This window comes from Falco punctatus (assembly GCF_963210335.1).
Source record: "Falco punctatus genome assembly, chromosome: 11".
In the NCBI taxonomy this organism is placed as follows: domain Eukaryota; kingdom Metazoa; phylum Chordata; class Aves; order Falconiformes; family Falconidae; genus Falco; species Falco punctatus.
In genome coordinates, this window is record NC_137591.1 from 19,379,454 (window position 1) to 19,401,013 (window position 21,560).

General features: G+C 35.0%; 1 protein-coding gene across 3 annotated transcripts in view; it reads left to right on the forward strand.

The window, feature by feature from the left end:
* The window catches only part of MTF2 (metal response element binding transcription factor 2), a 29,036-nt gene extending 12,953 nt beyond the window's left edge, over window positions 1-16,083 (forward strand). For 2 of the 3 annotated variants that reach the window (XM_080407101.1, XM_080407102.1), the window contains exons 2-15: window positions 1,421-1,619; window positions 1,762-1,843; window positions 3,372-3,467; window positions 3,844-3,944; window positions 4,282-4,430; window positions 5,665-5,760; window positions 6,839-6,907; window positions 7,738-7,861; window positions 11,158-11,225; window positions 11,620-11,790; window positions 12,406-12,514; window positions 12,683-12,741; window positions 12,921-13,025; window positions 15,176-16,083. In XM_080407101.1, the coding sequence (XP_080263227.1) occupies window positions 1,421-1,619; window positions 1,762-1,843; window positions 3,372-3,467; window positions 3,844-3,944; window positions 4,282-4,430; window positions 5,665-5,760; window positions 6,839-6,907; window positions 7,738-7,861; window positions 11,158-11,225; window positions 11,620-11,790; window positions 12,406-12,514; window positions 12,683-12,741; window positions 12,921-13,025; window positions 15,176-15,530 (1,783 nt within the window). In that variant the 3' untranslated portion in view covers window positions 15,531-16,083. Of the gene's footprint in view, window positions 1-1,420; window positions 1,620-1,761; window positions 1,875-3,371; window positions 3,468-3,843; window positions 3,945-4,281; window positions 4,431-5,664; window positions 5,761-6,838; window positions 6,908-7,737; window positions 7,862-11,157; window positions 11,226-11,619; window positions 11,791-12,405; window positions 12,515-12,682; window positions 12,742-12,920; window positions 13,026-15,175 lie in introns of those variants that run through there. The other variant, XM_080407103.1, reaches the window with a different exon arrangement.
* Window positions 16,084-21,560: the final 5,477 nt, after the last annotated feature.

Sequence of the window (21,560 nt, forward strand, 5' to 3'; positions counted from 1 at the left end):
GTGAACCAGTTATGCATAAGGATGCCAGAGTTATTAGGCTGGCTGGTTATGACTACTCTTACTGTTTAGACTTACACTGATTATAAGTATGCTTAAAATGGCTGGCTAATTTTAATTTGTCTAACCTTGGTTTAAACTGTTCAGTACAAAAAAAATTTTTGATTGCTTTCTAGAATATTAACTTTTGCTATTTTGCATAGTTCTAACGTTTTAAGCCATTATAATTCCAGTTTTACTTTCATGTTGAATATAAATAATAAACTAGGGAGAAGGGATATCCTTCTCTTTGAAACCTGAGTGAAGTCTAATATCTGAATAGTAATTTTAAACAAACTATATTACTAGTTTTGTTGGTGCTTTGTGATTATTTCATATGTTTCTGGTGCTGGTAATGCACCTAAGCTATCTTAAGTGAGGTGAAACTTCGGTCTTTCTATTGACCCTATCCTATTTAACTTCCTGATCTCTCCTTGTGCTTGTCATAGTTCTATGTATGTTTAGTTTCTAAAGAGAAAATACATTTGGATATAGGAATAGTAACTTTTATAGTCTCAAATTTTGCCTTTAACTAAGAAAATTCTTCTTTGTGCATTATCTGGTTCTATCTTATTTTCTATATTTTATTTCTTTACTTGGAGTGTAGTACTGGGTAGTTAGTCTGACAAACAGCATATTCGCACTTACATATACTTAGGCTATATATTATGGAATTGTATGAGGAAAAAATGGTTATTGATTCAAGTAACTAATTTTGAGTTTATTGTGTGAAGAGAGGTTGTATGATCTTTTAGTTTTTCTTTCTTGTTCTTTTCCGATCTGATTCTAACAAAGAAGAAGACTTACTTTACGTTAGAAATTTAACATGTAGAAAGTCTTCTTGTGCTGGAAACCTCTAAGCTATGCTTGGTGGCAAAACATGATGCAGTGTTGGAGGTACCTGAGTTAATACAGACCTTGAGTTAGCATAGTGCTCAACCTGGGTTCTTTCTCCTGCCCCCCCCCCCCCCCCCCCCCCCTCTTTTTTTTTTTTTTTTCTTTCCGAGTAACTCACTGCTAAGTACAACGTTAATTGTCAAGTACTACTCTCCCTACTGAGGTAGACTTCATGCTTCTGATGACTTTATGAAGAGCCCTTGAGCCAGAAGGTCTGTGTCTTGCCATCCTCACTTACATTACTTGATTTCCTAGAAGATTTTTCTTTATATAAATGCCTCTTTCAGATTCTGTGGAATGTTACAGTAGCAGAGGCACCACTACTAAAGGTGCGTAAAGTCTGAAAACGTGACCAGGTTTTTAGTCACCTCAGGTTCTGGAGTTAGCTAAGTGAGTTTTAGCTGTGAATCCTATTACTTTTCAAAATACATGGTTTCTTACTTTAAACTAATTCTGACAACCTCTTCTGTTGCTTCCCTTCCTTTAGAGACTCTACAGCGGTGGGTAATTCACTGGTCCATAAGCGGTCTCCTTTACGTCGAAGCCATAAGACCTCAGCATCTCTGACCAAACTGTCGTTACGTGATGGACAGAAAGCCAAAAAACCACTGTGTAAATTTGAAGAAGGTCAGGATGTCCTAGCTAGATGGTCAGATGGCTTGTTTTATCTTGGAACTATCAAAAAGGTAAATGACTTTTTAACTTCACTGGAGTCTTAGAGTATCATTTCTCGGTTATGATAACATTACAGTATTATTGTCTCACTTAAATTAAGGACATTCTTCTGTTTGGTCCTTTACTCATAGCTTCCACTGTATTGTTTTTCAGATAAACAAACTGAAACAGAACTGCTTTATTATATTTGAAGATAGTTCCAAATCCTGGGTTCTCTGGAAGGACATACAAACAGGCAAGAACTTCAGTGAAGTAGTCATTGTTTGGTATTTTATTTGCTAAGATTACTATATCTGTTAAATGATTCTATTATAATCTTGTATCCTGAAGAAGAGTGATATAGTTTAATGTGACCCAACATCATGAACTGGGGGGGGGGGGGGGGAGAGCCAACAACCCCCCTCCATCCCCCCAAACCCATTATATTCAAAAAAACCTCCTGAACATTACAATCACTTCTTTGTTTTGTGTTGGGTTTTTTGTTTTGACATAACTATATGTGGTGAGGGGAGGTGTCTAAAAATACTCACAATTGCGTGTATTTGGATGGGAATAGAGTATAATACTTTGTCTTAACAGAAAATTCCAAGTCCTAATTTATGCCAAGTTGGTCCTACTAGTTTAAGTTGAAACAACATGACGTGGAAAGAAACCAAAGACTGCAAAATCCTGGGTTTGAATGATGTTTTCACATTTAAAAGTAATACCATAACTGTTTCACATAAGAAACCATTACAGATTCTGGAGTATTCATGTAATAAAAAGAAACGTGCAGTTATAAAGTGAGGCACCTATTCTATATTAGCTTTGATATTTTTTTTTTCAGATACTTGTGGAGTAGCTAGTATTTTGATAATCTAATGCTAATGAACCATGGATAACAATTTCTTCTGAAAAGCAGTTACAATTTCCTCGTGTAAAGGCAATGGAAATCTGATTCGGCTCTCACTGATTCTTGATGTTTAAACTAAACACTTCATCTGTGAACAGGAGATGCTTTGTATTCATAATGGCAAAAAATCAGCTGCTTTATTTCTGAGAAACTCTTCTGCTGTTCTTCTTCTGTATAGTACTAGTTCATGATATTAGATTAATTTATCATAACTACCAAACTTTAGTGCTTGTTAACATGTAGATTAAGAAATTCATATTTTAATCCAGATTTCTATATTGATACATAGTATAATTGGAGCAAGATGTAACTTTGTTTCCAGTTTGCAAGCTAATAATTTTTTTCTTACCTCTGCCATTACTATTGGCTTTTATATGCTTGCAGATAGGTGTAAAAAGTAACAGTTTGTTTCCTAAGAGTGTTGGAGTTTAATACTAAGGCACCCTGGGCAGATCTGTCAAAAAGATACACATAACTTGGTGCATATGTTTGCATAAAAAGGAGCACAAACTACTATAAATACAAAACATCAGTTTTCCAGATAAGATTTGTTTATACATACTTTTTTGGCCTGCATTTAGATTCTTTATTCAGTTACTTTCACTGTTGATACTAAGGAACCATGGACTGCATGGTAAATAGGCAGTATATAGCCTATAAATATCTGATAGCCTAGATAGGTGGTATAAATATTTGTAACATACAGTTTGTACAAAATGTCTGAATTTTTGTTAGGAAATTGGGCTCTGTGACAACACGTTTCTACAATGCATGGATCTGTAACTGAAATAATGAAAAAAGCCATATGCATGGTAATTGTTCCAACTGCAGATATAATCTGGAAAAAAATCACATTTTCGTCTTTGTCTAGGAGCCACTGAAAGTGGGGAAATGGTCTGTACAATATGTCAGGAAGAGTATTCAGAAGCACCGAATGAAATGGTTATATGTGATAAATGTGGGCAAGGTAACTAGATCTTTTTCTATTTACTGCATTTTAAAAGATGTTTTGATCTGTTTTATGAAGGAGGATATTTGCCTGGCTATGACTGACTGCTCGGCTGATCTTAAATTTTATAGTCCTTTGGCTATTAACAAACAGCTCAATGAATAATGATAAGCCATGCTAAAGTGACTAACACCTGTTCTGTAAGTAAAGTTTATTTTTTCTACTAAGAAAATGTGAAAGACCATTTTGAACATTACCAATGTTTTTGTTAAGATTTTTGGCACTTAACGATGGATAATGCCTTTTATAGTTGCATTAAAACTATATATAGCTAATTCTGTGTAAGCTCTTTTTGGCAATTTAATAACACTTCAATTGATCATTTTTTATACAGGTTATCATCAGCTGTGTCACACACCAAATATTGATTCCAGTGTGATTGATTCAGATGATAAATGGCTCTGTCGACAGTGCGTTTTTGCAACAACAACAAAGGTGTGTTTCTAGAAGAATATTTCTTCATGCATGCAATATGGGATGTATTTTTTTGAAGTTGAAAGTTGAAGTAGGATTTTTTTTCCAGTGACGACTTCTTTGTTAACTTCGATCTGAATGGAAGTTTTATATTTTGGGAATCAGTATTTACTCTAGAAACAGATGACATTTGACTTTCAATTTATTTTTAAACAAATATTGCTAGTATTAAAACACGAACACAAGTGAAAGTGTTTTACTTGATTATAGACAAATTTTAATAACTTGCAAATTAAAGGATTTGAAGTTTCAGAAATATAGTACGGTTTTGTAAACTAATGTATTTGTTTTTTCCCAGAGGGGTGGTGCGCTTAAGAAAGGACCAAATGCCAAAGCACTGCAAGTCATGAAACAAACATTACCATATAATGCAACAGATCTTGAGTGGGATGCAGGTCATAAAACCAATGTTCAGCAGTGTTACTGCTATTGTGGAGGACCTGGAGAGTAAGTAAATAGTCGAAAAGAACTTTTCTTCCTAATGCAGCTGAAAACATTGGCCCTGATCCTATAGACTTGTGAACATTTTAGTTTGTATCTATAGTGTGTATGTACTAAACTTGATGGAAAGTGGAATTTTGATTTACACATATTTTTTTAAATGTCTCATGGGAAATACATTATTAATGGCTTTCCTTCTGCTTTCAGATCTTCTGATTTGTTTTAATTTTGTCATGTGACCATCACATAATGCCACAATCTATTCCACAACAAGCAAGAATATGGTGTTTTGCATTGCTGCTGTTAACGTGTTCAGATTGGATGGGGTTTTGTTATCTTCTTGCATGCAGTTCTAGGCAGTGTTTTTCTGACACTAACTCAGCTCTGTCATTAGTCACAAATACAAATAGATCTAGAGATTAGTTTATTAAATGTTATTGAATAGACAGCTGTCTGATTCTACCATAACATCATACCCTGGATTGCAGTTACTGGTAGGGGAAAATAGTTTTTTCCCTCTTATGACATTACAGAGTCCTCTGCTGGTTCTTTCTGGCAAGAAGGGGGCTTCTGAAGCAGGTAGAGATCAGTACTCTTTTGTCTGCAGGGGATGAGTGAATGAATAAAATAGTATTGAAGATTTGAAGTCAATGGAAGTCAAGAGTCCCCCAAAGAATCAAAGCTTTTGAGTTTATACTCACAGGACAGAGCTCTGGTTAGAGAATTTTGCAGTCTTAGACAAATATCGCTTTCAATTTTGAATGGTTCCTTTTCTCAATGGAGAAGTTTAAAAAGGAAAAGAAAAAAGTAAACTATGAGGTTTATTTTGAGGATTCAAGTAGCTGAATCCTCAGAAGAAATGTTTGACTTTGTGGCTGTGTCCTGCTTCAGAAAATAACAAGGGAGCTAATCTGATAGGTGAGAAACAGCTTAGATGGAGTTACTGATTTATTATAGTCAAGAATGAAAAGGATGTTGTAGGGGAAATTAGATTTTTATTTTCTTTATTTAATAACTTAATCCTTTTACTAGACATATCTTCTATTATTCTTAGTCACTCTTCTTTTGGTAATGATTTATTATGGAACTAAGTGTTACTGAAAATCCCCACAGATAACTGTTTAATAAACTGGGTAAATAGTTTTGGGTCAGAAGATCCCTTGCTATTTAATTTAAATGTAATGAAAACCATTTTCAGTCATTTTTTTAACACATCTTGTTTTTCTTTCTGTTGGTGAAGCTGGTATCTAAAGATGTTGCAGTGCTGCAAATGTAAGCAGTGGTTTCATGAGGCTTGCGTGCAGTGCCTCCAAAAGCCAATGCTTTTTGGTGACAGGTAAGAAGATTTAAGCTGTACTTTATGGTTGTCTTTATTTAAAATGTTGAGGAAATCTCTCATATAAGTTTTTATTAAGGCATCCATAATTTAACAGTATTTTCCAAAACCGGGGTGAGTTTGCATGGAAGATTACATGAAATACAGTATGTGTTCAGGTGCCACAGAAATGCAGTTCTTCATCTCTGTTTAATGAAGAAGGGTGGGGTGGTGGGTGGTGCAGAGGTAACCAGTGGATAATTGAATTCAAACTGTTACTGACTTCACTTAGTGTGGAAGTCTGTTATACTACAGGTGCTGGCTACTGGGAGATTAGAAGCTTTAAAGCAGACCACTTTAGTTGGCCTGTAAGTTAGATAAAAGCTTTCAAGTTCGCACGCAACAGGCACCGTACTTCAAAGCAGGCTGTCGGTGTGTGCGCAGTAGCAGTTCCCTGTACTAATAACAGCATAGGGAACTGGAGAAAACTGAAAGGATGGTTAGACTGGGGGTAGCTTTGTATGCCTCTGTTCATGTGTGATGAGTAGGCAAAAGGAAGTGGAAAAGAGCACTGCTCTGTGCTTTTATTTTAAGAGTAACTTGCAGCAGATGAGAGAGAAATCTGGAGAAGGGAACCAAGGAGTATGTAATTTGTTACCTATTATACTTTCTTTTAGCTGTTGGTTGTGCTGGGATGCTTTTATGAAGGAAATGAGTTAGAACCCAGGAATGCATGGATCCTTTAAATCCATGCTTACAGTGGTGCATTTGAGAGAATGGAGTGGGAACATGAAAGAGCATCTTAAGTGATAGAGTTACAGGTTGAGGGACTTTCTCAGGAAGCATGAAACAGCGGTACCAGGGTACAGCTGAGGAAGTAACTTGTATCTGGCCCAATAGGTACCAGCTCAGATTGTGGAAGTTGATAAAGGAAGGTGGAGGATGAATGGACTCTCAAGTATCATGTGGCTGCTTTCTAGCCTGCTTAACTTCCTTTTTTTTTTTTTGTAACTAGGGTGTTAAAAACATTAAGACAGTGTGTGTGTACAGACACCCAGCACCTAGACACATGTACATATACATATGTATATATTTTTAGGTTTTATACGTTCATTTGCTCAGTTTGCAGTTCTGGACCAGAATACCTCAAACGTTTACCCTTGAGATGGTAAGTATGAATTTAAAAAAAAAAAAGATGGTGAGTTGAATACATGCTCTGCTTTTCTTTTTGGTATATTGATTCTCCTAGAAAAAAAAAGAAATGCACTTGCTGTCTTGAGTTGTTTCCTGAGTTCTTACAGCTTCTACAAACAGGGACAGCTTTTCCTTCAGAAATGATCCTTAAATATAGAGATACATTGCAGTAGCATGTCTTTGAGATTTATTCTGGGATTTTTCAGTAAAGTAGCAAGTAACTACCCACTTGTTGTATATGTGAAGATTGAGATACCTGAACCTTTTTTGCCTGTATAGAGTCCTGCCATTGGGTAAGACAAATATTGTGAGTACCAGAGTACACATCTTGACAGATTTTATAGTATTTCCCTTGATGAGACTTAATGATTAGTTGTAGTTTGAAATCTTTGAACTAACCCACATCAGAAATTGTATCCAACTTAGTGGATATATGTGTTAACCTATACGTGGTTATATGTGGAAATTAAATGTTAATTCACCAAAATACTTGCATGAATTCAGAATTGATACATTGAAGTATGAATTTGGAGTTACTTAAATATTCCATAGTTTAGAATAATTTTGGAGTTTAAAAGAACATCTTGACAATGAGATAAGGCAGAAATGAAAATAAGAATCAAAGCAGAAGGAATCACAGGAGGCTTTGATAATGTTGTTTCCTGGATTGAGGGATTTAAATTGTGCTTTGTGTTCCTCTAACTGTATTGTGCTAATATCTTCTAAATTATTTCAAAGAAAAGCAACTGGAAGAAAAAAAGACTTTTTAATCTCCACACCCCCCCCTATATTTTTGAACTCTAGGGTAGATATAGCACATCTATGCCTTTACAACCTAAGTGTTATTCATAAGAAGAAATACTTTGATTCAGAGCTTGAACTCATGGCCTACATTAATGAAAACTGGGATAGATTGCATCCTGGTGAGGTAAGGAATTGGAATGCTCTTGTTTTTACTCACACTGCATATGTATATCCTGCAAGTTAACAGCCTATCAACTGTTTTATTCTGGATTTTAAGTCCTTTATTATCTTAAAACCTGGTAATCTTAAATAACGAGTAGATCACCTTTAATTTCCTTGGAAGAAGTAGAATGGTTCTTAAGTGGTGTGTGTTTTTCTGAGCTGTGAGATTTCTCAAGTGAACAATGTAACTTTTGTTTTATTACTTGCATGGCAACTTTATTTATACTCAGCTGTTTATTCTGTTGTTAACATATATCTTCCTTAAATTTTATAATTGTGTCATACTACTTTGGTATTTTCATGTGCACAGACCAGAAAATCTAAATTTAGAACTGTAGAACAGAGTGTATTATATATGAAAATGTTTTCACAGTCTCTAAGCTGTAACACATAACAAATTATGGGACACATGCTGCTGCTTTCTTCCCTCTTCCAAACGTGGGGGTGATGAGTTCATGTCCAGGTCTAAAGATTATTTTAATACTGTTCCAGTCTGATTCTGCTACTTGTCAAAACATCTTCTTTTCAATTTACTGCTGTACTAGTTATTTTCCCTGCTATTTGATTTACTGGGCAGTTATCTTGGCATTAAAGGAAACCCATTTCCCCAAGCAGATTGACTTCACATTTAACTAAGAGGAGCAGTGTAGATACTTGTTTCTACATGTAAAGGTGGATGCAGAATTTATATTTAAGTTCAAATTGGCATAGTGCTAGTAGAGTATGCATGGAAAAAAAAGGTAGACTATGCATGAAAATTGTTTAGAGTTTTGAGTGTTTTAATACAGGTTACTTAATATAACTGGTTTGAAATACTTTTGTCATGAGTACATCCAACTTGTATATGTCTTTTCAATGTATTCATACACCTGTAATGCATTCCTGCTAGCAGCGACAATTTGAGAATCAAATGTCTGTTCTTGGTTGGTTTAAATGACTAACTGCTTTCCATAAATAATGCGAAATAGTTTAAAATACATGTTTAGTCTAAGAGTGTCAATAGTGTCTTAGAAAGACAAGCAAACACTCAAGCATTACTAAAAAAACCACCAGTGTTAAGAAAAATGTCTGGTTTACTTAGGGATATATGGTATCTCTTAGCTAAGTCATATCAAGTCAATAATTCTGTCACATCAAGTCTCAAGTTTTAATTAAAATCTGCAGTGTAATTCTCACACCATCTTTTCAATAGAATGAAATATTCTGGCTCTCTTGATGTGCACTTTAAAAAATAAATCACTGCTTTAATTTTGACTTTTGTTTCTTGTAGTATTGAGGGAAATAATGTTTATTTCATACAATATAATTTTTTTTGATTTAACATAATTGCATGTCAAAATGGCCATCCAGAGCAGCTGTGATGAGGATGAGGGAAGTAGAGCTATCTAGCTACCATTGACCTGGAACACGCTATTTTGAAGAATTTGGAAGGCTACAGTTCTCATTTTGTGCTGCTCTTGCCCCATTCTGCTTTCTAGCCATCCATGCTCAATCTGTGGAAAAACACATAACTAAGGGGGAGGAAGGAGGGGGGAGATCCAAAATAAGGAAACTCACCTCTTTGGTACTTAGTTTCCTTCAAGGTGCAGAAATATTATTATAAGTCTGAAGACTACGTTTTTGAAGCACTAGATTTTGAAGAAATCCAGAAAAGCTGTGTTGAGGAAATCTTCAAGAATTTATTCTGAAAAGATTCTAAATATTTCTCACTAAGTTGAGAAAAAATGTGTCTTAAAGTTTGAGGCAAATGTGATTTACTACTTTGGTTAATCTGGCTTCTTTATTAAATGCAACCTCGTCACAGGCAAAATTAACATCTACAATATAATGGTTTTAGGGGTTTTGTAATATTCTTAGACTGCCATGATGCTTCGGTTTCTTTCTGTAGCTGCTTGTAATTGAATAAGAGGAAAAGTGGTTTTTTTAACCTTAGGTAAGATAGGAGTAAACAGTGGAATTACCAGACCTACTAAGCCAGTAATTTAAAGCATGTTATTACTTAGAATGCTATAAATATATGGCAGTTTTCTATAGTTCTGTGGCTGCAAGGCCTCTTGATAGCAAAACATTGTACTGAATATGTATGGTTAAGATGTGTAAAAACAGCTGTCACTTTGGCTAAAATGGGTTTAATATCTCCATTAACTTTGGTAGTTAGGCTGACTGAATCTTGCCCAAAATTGTGTGAAAAGATTGATTTTTATGAGTGTATTTACTCATTTATTCGTCTGTTAGCACATGTAATCCTTCAAGCATATCTGTCTATCCTGTTTGGTCAGAACTGTATTATTTAGGAAGTATTCGAAGTTTTTTTTGAGCTGCAAATGTTGTACCATCTGCTCTGTAGTACTCATAGTAATAGTGAAAATTATAAACTGTTCATCACCTCTATAATTAAAGATATCCAATTGGCTCTGCAGTAGATATATAAGTAAAACATTTTAGCATGGCAATTGGAAATATGGTAGCTTCACTGGAATTCAAAAATAGTTGCATCAGTATAAAACAAATCAATTTTATTTTAAATTATGTTACATAAATGTTGTGTCCGCTTCTTTATTGTCCATCACCATATGTGTTCTGTTTTGTCTCTAATTCATAAGTATGCAGTTTTTCAGAGAGAAGAATCCATATTTTGGTAGCTTGATAGGGACTAACTGCTTCAGGCTTTGGTGCAAGAAGGGAGGTTACACTGGGTCTCAGTAAAAAGGGCATGGAAATTAATTCCCCACCCCCCACCCCCAAGCACTTTTCTGGGCTTCTTGCATATTTTTGTTTTGGTATCATTAGCAGTACTGTTGGCAAACATGGGAATTAGGTCCTGTGGCAGGATTTTGGTTAAAACGATCACCAATACAATAACTAAGTTGTTGTGTCAATATATTTATATTCTGCTTGCCATCAGTTTGGGAGTAAATAATGTCACAGAAAAATTCTTTTAAACAGTCTTGAGAGGGAAAGCTAGTATTAAGTTCTTTAAGTATATTAGAATTCTTTGTGAGATTTTTCTTTAACTTCTTACAAGTGAAATTCGAATTCTTTGATTTGAGGGCTTGATCCTGGCATGAATTCTGTGGATGCAAATTACAGAATATATGCAATAATGATTAATATCCTTTGGGGTTAGGCAATTTCCACAGCTAATACTTCATTAATGTACTTCACATATAAATTTGTAGTTACAGTGACTCAAAGTAACTAGAATATTTCTGTTACTAAAGAATTTGACAGGTTAAATGATTTCTTAATACTTCACAGCTGGCAGATACACCAAAATCTGAAAGATATGAGCATGTACTGGAGGCATTAAATGATTACAAGACCATGTAAGTTGTTGGTACTTTTTGCTTTAAATGTTGTTTGCCTGTTTGATGTCATATAGATTACAGTCTTCAATCTCCTTTGCTCAGTTTATCTGATAATCACTTTGGCTGCAGATAACACTTGAATTTTAAATACTGTTTCAATTTTAAACAATAGCATTGCATAACTATTTGAGTGGAACCTAAATCATGAGAAAAAATTTGTTTTAACTTCCATGCTCTTTCCACTTCACCTTCTGTATTTGAGAGTGAGGATTGTGTTAAGGGAAAGAGGGGAATAAAATAGCATTAGAATGAATATTCTAATTTACATAGCTTTGTTTTGCATGTACACTGTTAATTTAAAAGTTGCTTTACCTGTGGTCAGAATTTTAACAATTAATTTAAAATTATCTAGGTTTATGTCTGGAAAAGAAATTAAGAAAAAGAAGCATTTGTTTGGCTTGAGAATTCGTGTTCCTCCTGTGCCACCAAATGCTGCTTTAAAAGCCGAGAAGGAACCAGAAGGAACTTCTCATGAGTTCAAGATTAAAGGCAGAAAATCATCTAAACCAATCCCTGATGTGAGGTAAAATAACCCAGTCATTCTGGCAATGTTATGGTAAATTTGGGCTACTTTTGGGTACATTGAAAAGGCCTTTTCATTATAGAATGTATTTCTTTAAGTGTAAAGGTGACTATTTGTGAGAACAAGCTCTTTGAACAAATTTAATTAGTTTTCTATTAGGATCCTTCAAAAAAAACCCCAGACACACCCAAGATGAAATTTAGCAGTAAGAACAATAGAAAATATCTCAACTTTGCTGCCATTTGGGAAACAAAATCTGTCTTTCTGTAGCTCTGATACAGTAATCCAACTAGAATTCTAAATAGGAAATCTGATGTGAACTTGTGACTTGTATTAGTAAGTGTGCCATCATATGAATAAACAACATTTAACACTTTTTATTCCTCTTCAGTATTACAGAATCAGTAATGTTGCTAGAAAGATCTTGTATCTGTTAATGTTACTGTAGAGGCAAAAATGTGTAGCTTTGTACCCGACCATTTTGACTTAACTGAGTAACCTAACCTAATTTAATGCAGTGTTTTAGGAGTAGAAATCTAATCGTGTATTCATTGCCAAAGGAAAATATGAAAAGTACCTTCAATAATACAGAACAAAATATAAATTTTCTTCTAGGGAGATAAGTAATGGTATAGAAAGAAAGGGGAAAAAAAAATCAGTAGGTCGTCCACCGGGTCCCTATACAAGAAAAATGATTCACAGAACTCCAGAGTCGTCTCCTCTGGTAAGGTTTTGGATATATTTTCTTTTTCCCTCTACTGGATTATCGTTTTTGAAGAAAAACATACTCAGTTAATCTGAATCATGATATTCCCCCATTCACCCTCAAACAAAATTGATATAGCAATTAAAACTGAATTTGAAGTACTACTGTTTTTCTTTTTTTCCTTAGGATAATGAACCAGTTCCAGTGATAGAGAACCCAGCCTTGGAATTACCCTGCGCTGTTGGGTAAATAATTTTTTTAAAAAAATAAATAAATAAACCCCAACCAAAACCACGAATAACACTACCACCCCCTAAAATATTGTAATACTATGTAATTTATCCGTTTGCTTTTGAAATATCAGCTCAGCTTTCAATATAAGATTATTTTCATTACATGGCAACCCTGTTATCTTGCATATCAGGAAATCTGATGGAACTGCACATTCATCCAATACCTCAGATGTGGAATCCACAGGTGCTGCCAGTATGAAAGAAACTACCTCATCTAGCATTTCCAGACATTATAGGTAATTATTCTATTACTTTATCTGCTATAAAGTTTAATATTTGCAATATATTCATTTTAATAAAATATCCTGAAAGGGGGGAGAAGAAATGATTCAGCAATACTTCACCCTTAATAAACAGAACTTGCAGGGATCCTACAAGAGAAGTCTTGCCTAAGCATGATGTGTAATGTTTGAGGTCTGGTTTCTTAAAACCTGAGGTTTTGTTTTACTTTCAGTCAGTTCTGAACATTTTGGCTACTTCTGTGAAATCTAATCTAGGCAGTTCCAATGAAATTACAGTCTACAATGTTAGATTCATGAAGATAGGCACTTGGATGAGAGACTCAAACCAGCAACTCAACACTTAGAGAAAGGCAGACAATTTTTTAATCATCTATGGCCTAGTCATTGCCAGTCTTGTTTTGTTGCTTGGGTAGATATTTTTGTTGTGTGGGTTTTTTTTTTGGTTGTTTGGTTTTGGTTTTGTTGATGCTTTTGCAAAACAAAAGTGGAAGTTAAATTAGGAGGTTAACTTAAGTCATGAGGCAGCCGTAGTAGATGTGAAGTGCAGGTAAGGTTATTGTGGAACTGGTGGGAGGATAGAGAAGTATTGAGGCTACTGCAAAGGAATATGACATAGAGGTTGGGGTAATTCACTGGAATTTGAAGTAATGAGCAACTGAGACTCAGAGTAGAGCTGTAAATTGCATGGGGAAATGTAAAGGAACAGGACAAAAGAAAACTAGTCTTTATTGGTGCTGCTTACAACACACTGTGAAGGGGTTTTGTGCTCGCTAATTACTGTTCTTTGTTGATGTAAAATATGTAGTTAAGTTATATTTACTGAAAAGAACTAAACTGCATAAACGCTTCCTGAGCTTAGTTTCTTAATAAAGGCAACAAAAGAGCTGATGTGTACCCTGAATTAGTTTTAGCAGCTTCTGGTTTTGTAGGTTTGTGTATTCGTGTTAAAGAATACCAAGTATGCTGTGATTTTCTACAGTCAGTGGAGCATGAAAACTTTTTGGCACAGTCTTCATAAATAAATGATTAACTATAATTGACTTTTCTACAAACATTGTTACTTGAACTTTTCCCTCAAGTTCAGCGAACATAAATTTCTCTTTTATTGAGGTACGTGATCCTCAATCTACTAGTTTTGTCTCCTCTTCCTGGTTCATGCTGTCAGCTGCTTTCATGAGTCATTTTTGTGTGCATTACTGCTACAAATAGTCAGTCCTCAAAAACTCGTTTAACTTCCAAGACTTCTGAAAATGTTACTGAAGGACTGCAGTCACTGTTTTGTTTCTGCCCTTTATTCCATTTTTTTATGTTAAAAAGATGTGCTGTTTTACTTGTTGTGTTACATAGGAGCCTGGAGCATCGAAATTCATGTACCATTTAATGTAGGAGTCATCAAACATGTTTTAGTATGTGCAAATTAGATGCAGGTTTTTACATAAGGATTTGTATCTTGGACACAAAATTGGATAATACTAGTTTATTCTTACTGTCAGAAGTTTCTTTTTTCATTACCAGACATAAATCTGTGTGCATTTTGGATATACTTATTTTTCTGGCCACATGTAATAAATCTTTAGAAAGTCATGTGTACTATAGAAAGTTGTGATGTAGAATAATTTTGCAATATTTTCTTTCATATTTCAGATTAACATTGAGATAAATGCAACTTGGAGAAAAAATTGTGCATACATTCTTTTTTTTTATTTACAGTCTTAACTAATACAAAATGTCAAACTTTTATACTATAACTACTGTAATTGAGGCCTACCTGTGTCATAAAGGTGTATTTTTAATTTGTAAATTTAACACATTTGATGCAGACTTCTGTGAAGACTGGTTTGTTTTTTTTAATTTGCTTAATAATGGGATTAAGCTGTATCAAAATAGGACTCTTAAGACATCTAGGCATGTTATATCATTTAGCTAATCTTTCTGACATCATCTGATATTAGCATAATTTTCATTATGTAAATCTTTATTTTGCAAGTGCTGTATTTATAGTTGCCTCTGTTAGGCAACAGATGTTTTTATCAGTGATAAATAAAACAAAGAAGTTACAGTTGCATGGAAATAACTGATAATAAAGCATATGTTTTGAATAAGTTCCTTGGAGTTAAAGCTGTTCTGTTTGGTTTTCTTAATAGTTTATCTGATTCGAGAAAAAGGACTCGTACAGGAAGAACTTGGCCTGCTGCAATACCACATTTGAGAAGAAGAGGTCGCTTTCCGCGAAAAGCTCTCCAGACTCAAAATTCAGAAATTGTAAAAGATGATGAGAGCAAGGAAGATTACCAGTATGATGAACTCAATACAGAGATACTTAACAACTTAGCAGATCAGGAGTTACAGCTCAATCATCTGAAGAACTCAATTACTAGTTATTTTGGTGCAGCAGGTAGAATAGCTTGTGGGGAAAAATACCGTGTTTTGGCTCGTCGGGTGACACTTGATGGAAAGGTGCAGTATCTTGTGGAGTGGGAAGGAGCAACTGCATCCTGACTGTAGGACTGAACATTATGTTCACTGCACTGTCATCTGTAAGTACAGTTCATAATGCAGAGCCACAAGAGAAATGTGTCTTTAAATGTGTTTCTAAAAACAAAACAAAACCAGTTTAGCCTTAACATGTAACTGTTATCATTACAGCTCTTATGATAAAGACTTATCTTTTTAAAATCTGATCTGAAACTTAAATTTTTTAATCTGAACGTTGTTAGATTGTTTTAGGTTGGGATATTTTGGGTTACAATTACTTAAAAATGTGCATGGTGTTTAAAAAAAAAAAAAAGACATTTTCTAGAGAACATTCCATGGATACAGTTATTGTGATTTAGAGAAAATACTATGTAGATAGCACAAATCTTTGAAAAATTTTGGTTTGTTTTCTTACCCAAATGTTTGCAGAAATGTATTTCTATTTCAATACTTTCTAGATTTCATAAGTGCAGTGTATATAATGCCTACTGAAGACTGTAAAATACTAAAGTTTTCTTTCAAACAAAGTGTAAAAAAAAAAAAATATATTGAGCCTGTAAATTGCTCTGTGACCAGACTTCATTGTTGTCTTAATATATTCTTTGTGTGTGTGCGTGTGTGCGTGTGTGTATATACATATGTATATATGCACACACATACTTGTGCGTGTATATATATTGTGTGATTGTGACCTATGCAATACAAATTATGGGATCAGGCAGCTTCTGAGATTACATCCCATAATTCTTTTTTCAGGAATAGTTGCCAGTATTTACACAGCAGCATTTCTTCTCAGGCTTATTGGGTGCTGTTGCTTCCTATGTACTAAGGAAAAGTGTCAAACAGTGCAGCATGTTCTGGCAATAGGTGGAGTCATTGATGTTCATATGCTGTAGGTAATATATTCCATTATTTCCCATGTGAATTAACTGTTAAAAAATAATGCAGAATCTGAACATTCTGGAATTAACTCTACTAGTAATAACAATTGGAAAGTTATTGTGGCACTCTGTAAATTTTGTGTCCTAGTTATAAACTAAGCTGACAGGAGTCGCACAGGATTCCTACATATCTGTAGAAACAGTCATATTGATAAATGTAGTATGAACAAAGTGTATTATTGCACAGGGTCAACAAACAGTTTGTTGCCATTTGAAGTAACATTACTGATTTTATTACAACATTACCTCTTTTGTTTTTATAAAATGTACTGAGTTTTAAATTGGTAAGTTTATTTTACTTGTTCGTTTCTTTTTTTTAAAAAAAGGTCAAAAAAGTCTCTTGCCAGTATTAGATGGTTTTACTTTGTCTGCTACTTTTTGAGGGGGTTTTAGCCAAAGAGTAAACAGAAGAATATTTTTACTTTGGTGGTTATTCCCTGTACTGCATAAGGTTAGTTTTTTTCATGCTTACAGTTGACCACCAAAATAAAATTATGTAATAGTTACAAATGACAGAGTGGTTTAAAGTGTACTGCCTGGGTTAGTACTTACTTATTCCATTACTTGATTATTTAACTTTTTCTGCTCATCTTGAACATCGTGAAAGGGTGATAAGTTTTTTTTAATTTTTTTTATGTCACCTTATAGCCAAAGGAAGCAGAGAAAGCGTTTTATCCTGTGCTTGGTTTAGGCTGGCTGGGTAATATTAGCTTTATCAAAATGCTAATTAAAAACTGCCACTTCTGTTTACCTTCACTAAAATGTGTGAGTGTTTTTCTCACACCCTCGGCTATTAATTTAATGTTGCCTTGCCTATAGCTGCAATATTTTGATAACAGCAACTTCATGTTAATTTTTGAATGTTTATATCTTGGGATAATGCAAAATGTAAAGCCTTTGTAACCGTACTCACACCATCTGTATCTGTCTTTATTGTTTCACTTTATCCGAGTCCTTTAATTCTAACTGAACACCAGCAGTATTTTTCATAAAGTTTCACTTAAAGATAAATATTGGAATGGAATGTACTTGGGGACTAGGGTGGGGAGGGTGGGGTGGGAGAAAGGATTTGTCAATCTTAAGCTTTCCATAGACTTAACTGTTGTGAATGTTGTTTCATTTTTTTTATGGTGGTTGACTTGACTCTGATGTTCAGTTTGTATTTTTGGAATTGCTTTTTTCTTAGAATTAAAAGACCAACATTAAATGTGTGTATTTTTTGAGAGAGAAGAATGAGTTTTGATTCTGTATTCTTGTGAAGTACATACTTGGTAGCATCTTCCCATCTGCTGTTTTTCAATCTCTAGCTTTCCTGTTACTGTCCTGGAGACACTTGCCCTGCACATAGACACTAGTGTTGGAGCTATGGTTGAGGGATGCTTTTGTTTGTTACAAGGTGTCATGTACTGGAAAATGCTGCAATAGTGCTGCTGAAGATACAGCTACAGTAGTAATTAAAGCACACCTACAAATGCCTTTATCTCATTCTATGTGAATTTCATTGTATGTAGTAATGGAGTATCTAAAGGAAAAAGACAATGTTGCTGTATGTAATGATTTCATTTTGGTATGACTTGATCATTGTATGTATGCATGTGTGTAAATATATGTAATTCAACTTTGTGGTGGTCACTGATTTAGAACCATTTCTATGTGTATTAGAGCTAATATTTTTCCATTATATTTTATTTGTATTACAGTAGTATTGGTGTAGGTGAAGTTTCTCTTGAGGCCATTCTAAAAATGTAGGCATCACATGAACAAGACAGCAAAGAAATTGGCACATTACTGGTCAGAATTGTAAAATAATCATCATGGCAAACTACTTCTCAAATCATTGTTCTCAACAAAAACTTCCAGAGGAATTTTGAATAAAACCTATGCTTTTCTATGCATAACAGGTATTCTGAGTGAGATTACAAAGGAATTTTCAAAAATCTATCAGTGCACTATGTGAAATGAAGGTCATTATTTTCATTTAAAATGAAGATGTAAATATATGAAAAAAGGCCTTGAAGGTGAAGATAGCTTGTCCTGGGGGTGGAGGGAAGGGAGTGGAGGGGACATAAGTGGATAAACTTAGAAAGAAAAATTAAATAATCTGTCTCTTTAAAAACACCCTACTAAAGTGATATAGTGTTACATTTCAAAAGGAAATTGGTGAATGGAGATGGAACATGCCAAGGCTGGAGACAGAGCAATAATCGGAACACAGTGATGAGGATGAACTGGACAGAAGCATCAGTTCTGTGCACAGAGAGAAGACGACGAATCCTGCAAGAGCTACGCAGGTAATGTTTTCAGGCTTCAAATTGTGTCACTTCTAGTTCCCCCACATCTGACTGAGCCAAAGTAACACTGCAGTTAGGGGTGTGATGGCAGAAAACTATACTTTCTAGAAATGGAGAAAAGGGTTTGGAATGATGAGTTGTATCTGGTTGATGAACTTCAGCTGGTGGCTAAACACCCATGTGGAAGTGTTGGGTCTATTGAGATCCTGGGGTGGTCAGAAAAAAAGTAATGCATGAGGGGGAAAAAAAAGTTCCTAGTTAAGGTAAAGTTTGTACAAAAGGCATTTTAAAATGTGGGTTGTGTGGTGTTGTGGGTGTGTGTGTGTGTTTTTTTTTTGTAAATTGGATCATCTGTAGGTAAGGTATAAGGAAGAAAAAAGTGGGGAAAAAAGACTGTTTTGGAGTCCCTAAAGAACGTTGAAAGGGGATCCATTGTCTTCTAGTAAAGATAATGCAGGAAAATAAAAAGAAAAGCAAAAGAAGAGTATGAATAGAAGCTGCGTGCAGTCTGAGAACGAGCTTGGAATTAAGATGCTTTTGCTAGTCTTTCAGTTTCATCATTCAGTAACAAAGAAGCAGAAGATGGTATTTTGTCATGATGTGTTTCTGTTTTGCATTTTTGAATCCCTTAATGTTCCTCTGAGCTAGCTCATCTCTGCTATTTTTTAATCAGATGTTTTTCATATTCTAGCACTGAGGTCCGTATACCATAACATCAGCAGTTGTTCTGGTTTCATTGATACCAAAATACTTGTGCCTTGCAGATACTAGTTTTTCAAATACAGCTGTAGCTTGTTTGCTCATGTCCACTTCCTTCTAATCTGTTCACTGATACCATTTCACCAGTGTGTATTTCTCTTTTATTTGTGCTAATTTATGTTTCCAGCTTCTGAATTTGATAGTGTTCTTTTCCTGTTATTAGCTATTTTGTGTTTGGCGTTGATTAGGAATCCAAAGCCCCAGGGAAGTCAGTCTTCTGTACAATGTCCAGTGTGGTAGCATTAACCTGTCATCTTCACATCTGCAGTCTTACTCTAAACCTGCTTTATAGCAAGAAGCTAATTTTTAGTTATATCTTGCTCTAAATAAATTTGTTCTGTGAGCACCATTTCAAAGCACTCCGTTTGTGCTCTGCCATTCCCTAATGAATATTCACAAAACAGTTGCTGTTACTGCATTCACTCGTGTAATCACCCAACATGATAGTTACTGCTTTGCTATATACGTGTTTCTCTTGTTAATGAACATTACTAAGGTTTCCTACTGTGTTTTCCACCTGCTTGCTCTGACCTAGTGTTGGCAACTTCGCCAATTGGTTGCATGATAGCAGAGACTGGAAAGCTCCAGGATAGTAAAATTCTGGAGATTATCAGCAACAGTTAGAAATTCAGCGAGCGGAAAATAATGAGTAATTGGAAAGGTTTTCAGGCTGTAGGCTGTTAAAATATATTTGTAGTGGCAGCAGGTGGAAAAGGTGAGCCTAAGAAGGGGAAGAATATAAGGCAGAACTAATAATTGATTGAGATAACAATGCAGAGTTCCTAAGTTAGGTGAAGTGATGACAGACTTAGAACTGTCCTTTCTGATAAACTGAGTAGGGCGACTAGCTGGTTTGTTGCAGGAAAGTACGTGTACATATAGGAATATGGACTATGTATACTTATGTGTAGAAATGCACAAATCTGAGAAATACAGTGAGGAACAACTTGAATGTATTAAAGACTTCCTTCATATTGTAATTTAGGTGGGCTGTGAAATGCTTATTAAAAAGACAGCCTTTGATGGACCGTAACAAAAAAAACCACACCACCACACCAAAAAAACCCACCCTCCAACACCAACAAAACCCAAACCCAAATGACCAAAACCTAATTTAATTCAGTCTTTGTTGTCTTTCATCACATGTTTTTCTTCTCTGCTTGTGTTATGGTCCCAGGTACTGTAGGTGTTCACTTGCCCCACAGTTATTCAGAGGTAAGTGCTGAAGCTTTAGAATGGGAACTCCTGTTTGTCTGGCCGCATGGTGCTTGAGCCTGCTTCCTTCTTCCTAGTCTTGTGGTGTCATCCTGTGGGAAAGAAGTGACTGGCAAGAATGATTTCAGGAGAAGGCAGCATAAGTGAGTAATGGCTGAAGCTTGCTCAGGGCTTTGCAGGTGGGGTGTGGGGTCTGTTTTTGCTCTCTTCCTTTGTCCACAGAATGAAAGGTCTTCTCATTAACTGTTTGGAACTGGAATTGATTCAACTGTCAGACACTTCTTGTATGGATAGTTATTGGGTATCTGACTTTAATTGATCTATTTTTTTTAACCATTTCCTAATCCTCCATCATAATGGAAAAATTACCTTAATTAGATGGTTCATGTCAGGCCCTTAAACATAATGTTGAAATGAAGATACAGATTATAGATAATGTGCTTTTAGAACTTCTCTGTTGGCAACCTTCTATGCTTTCCTTACACACCTGTATTCCAATTTGGCAGGCAGCAGGTGGAGAATGAAGGAGAATACCTTGTTTCCAGAAGCTTGGTACACACTAAGGGAAGAAAGGGATTTCTGAGCTATATGGGTTCCAAGTCTGTAAAAGGCCTCAGCAATAGCAATTGATAGCATGAAAGAAGATGATGTAATTCAGATGCTTCTGGTGGAATTTCTGCAGCGTAGGTGTGCTTCCTACTAAATTGTTTCTTACTTTGATTATTTTATTACTATTTTATCTTCACCTGTGACAAAAATCATTATATTTAAGTGAACTGTTAGTTTTGAAAACAAAATCGTACAATAAGGCAGATAGCTTTTCATCTGCTCTTCAATAATTTATGAAT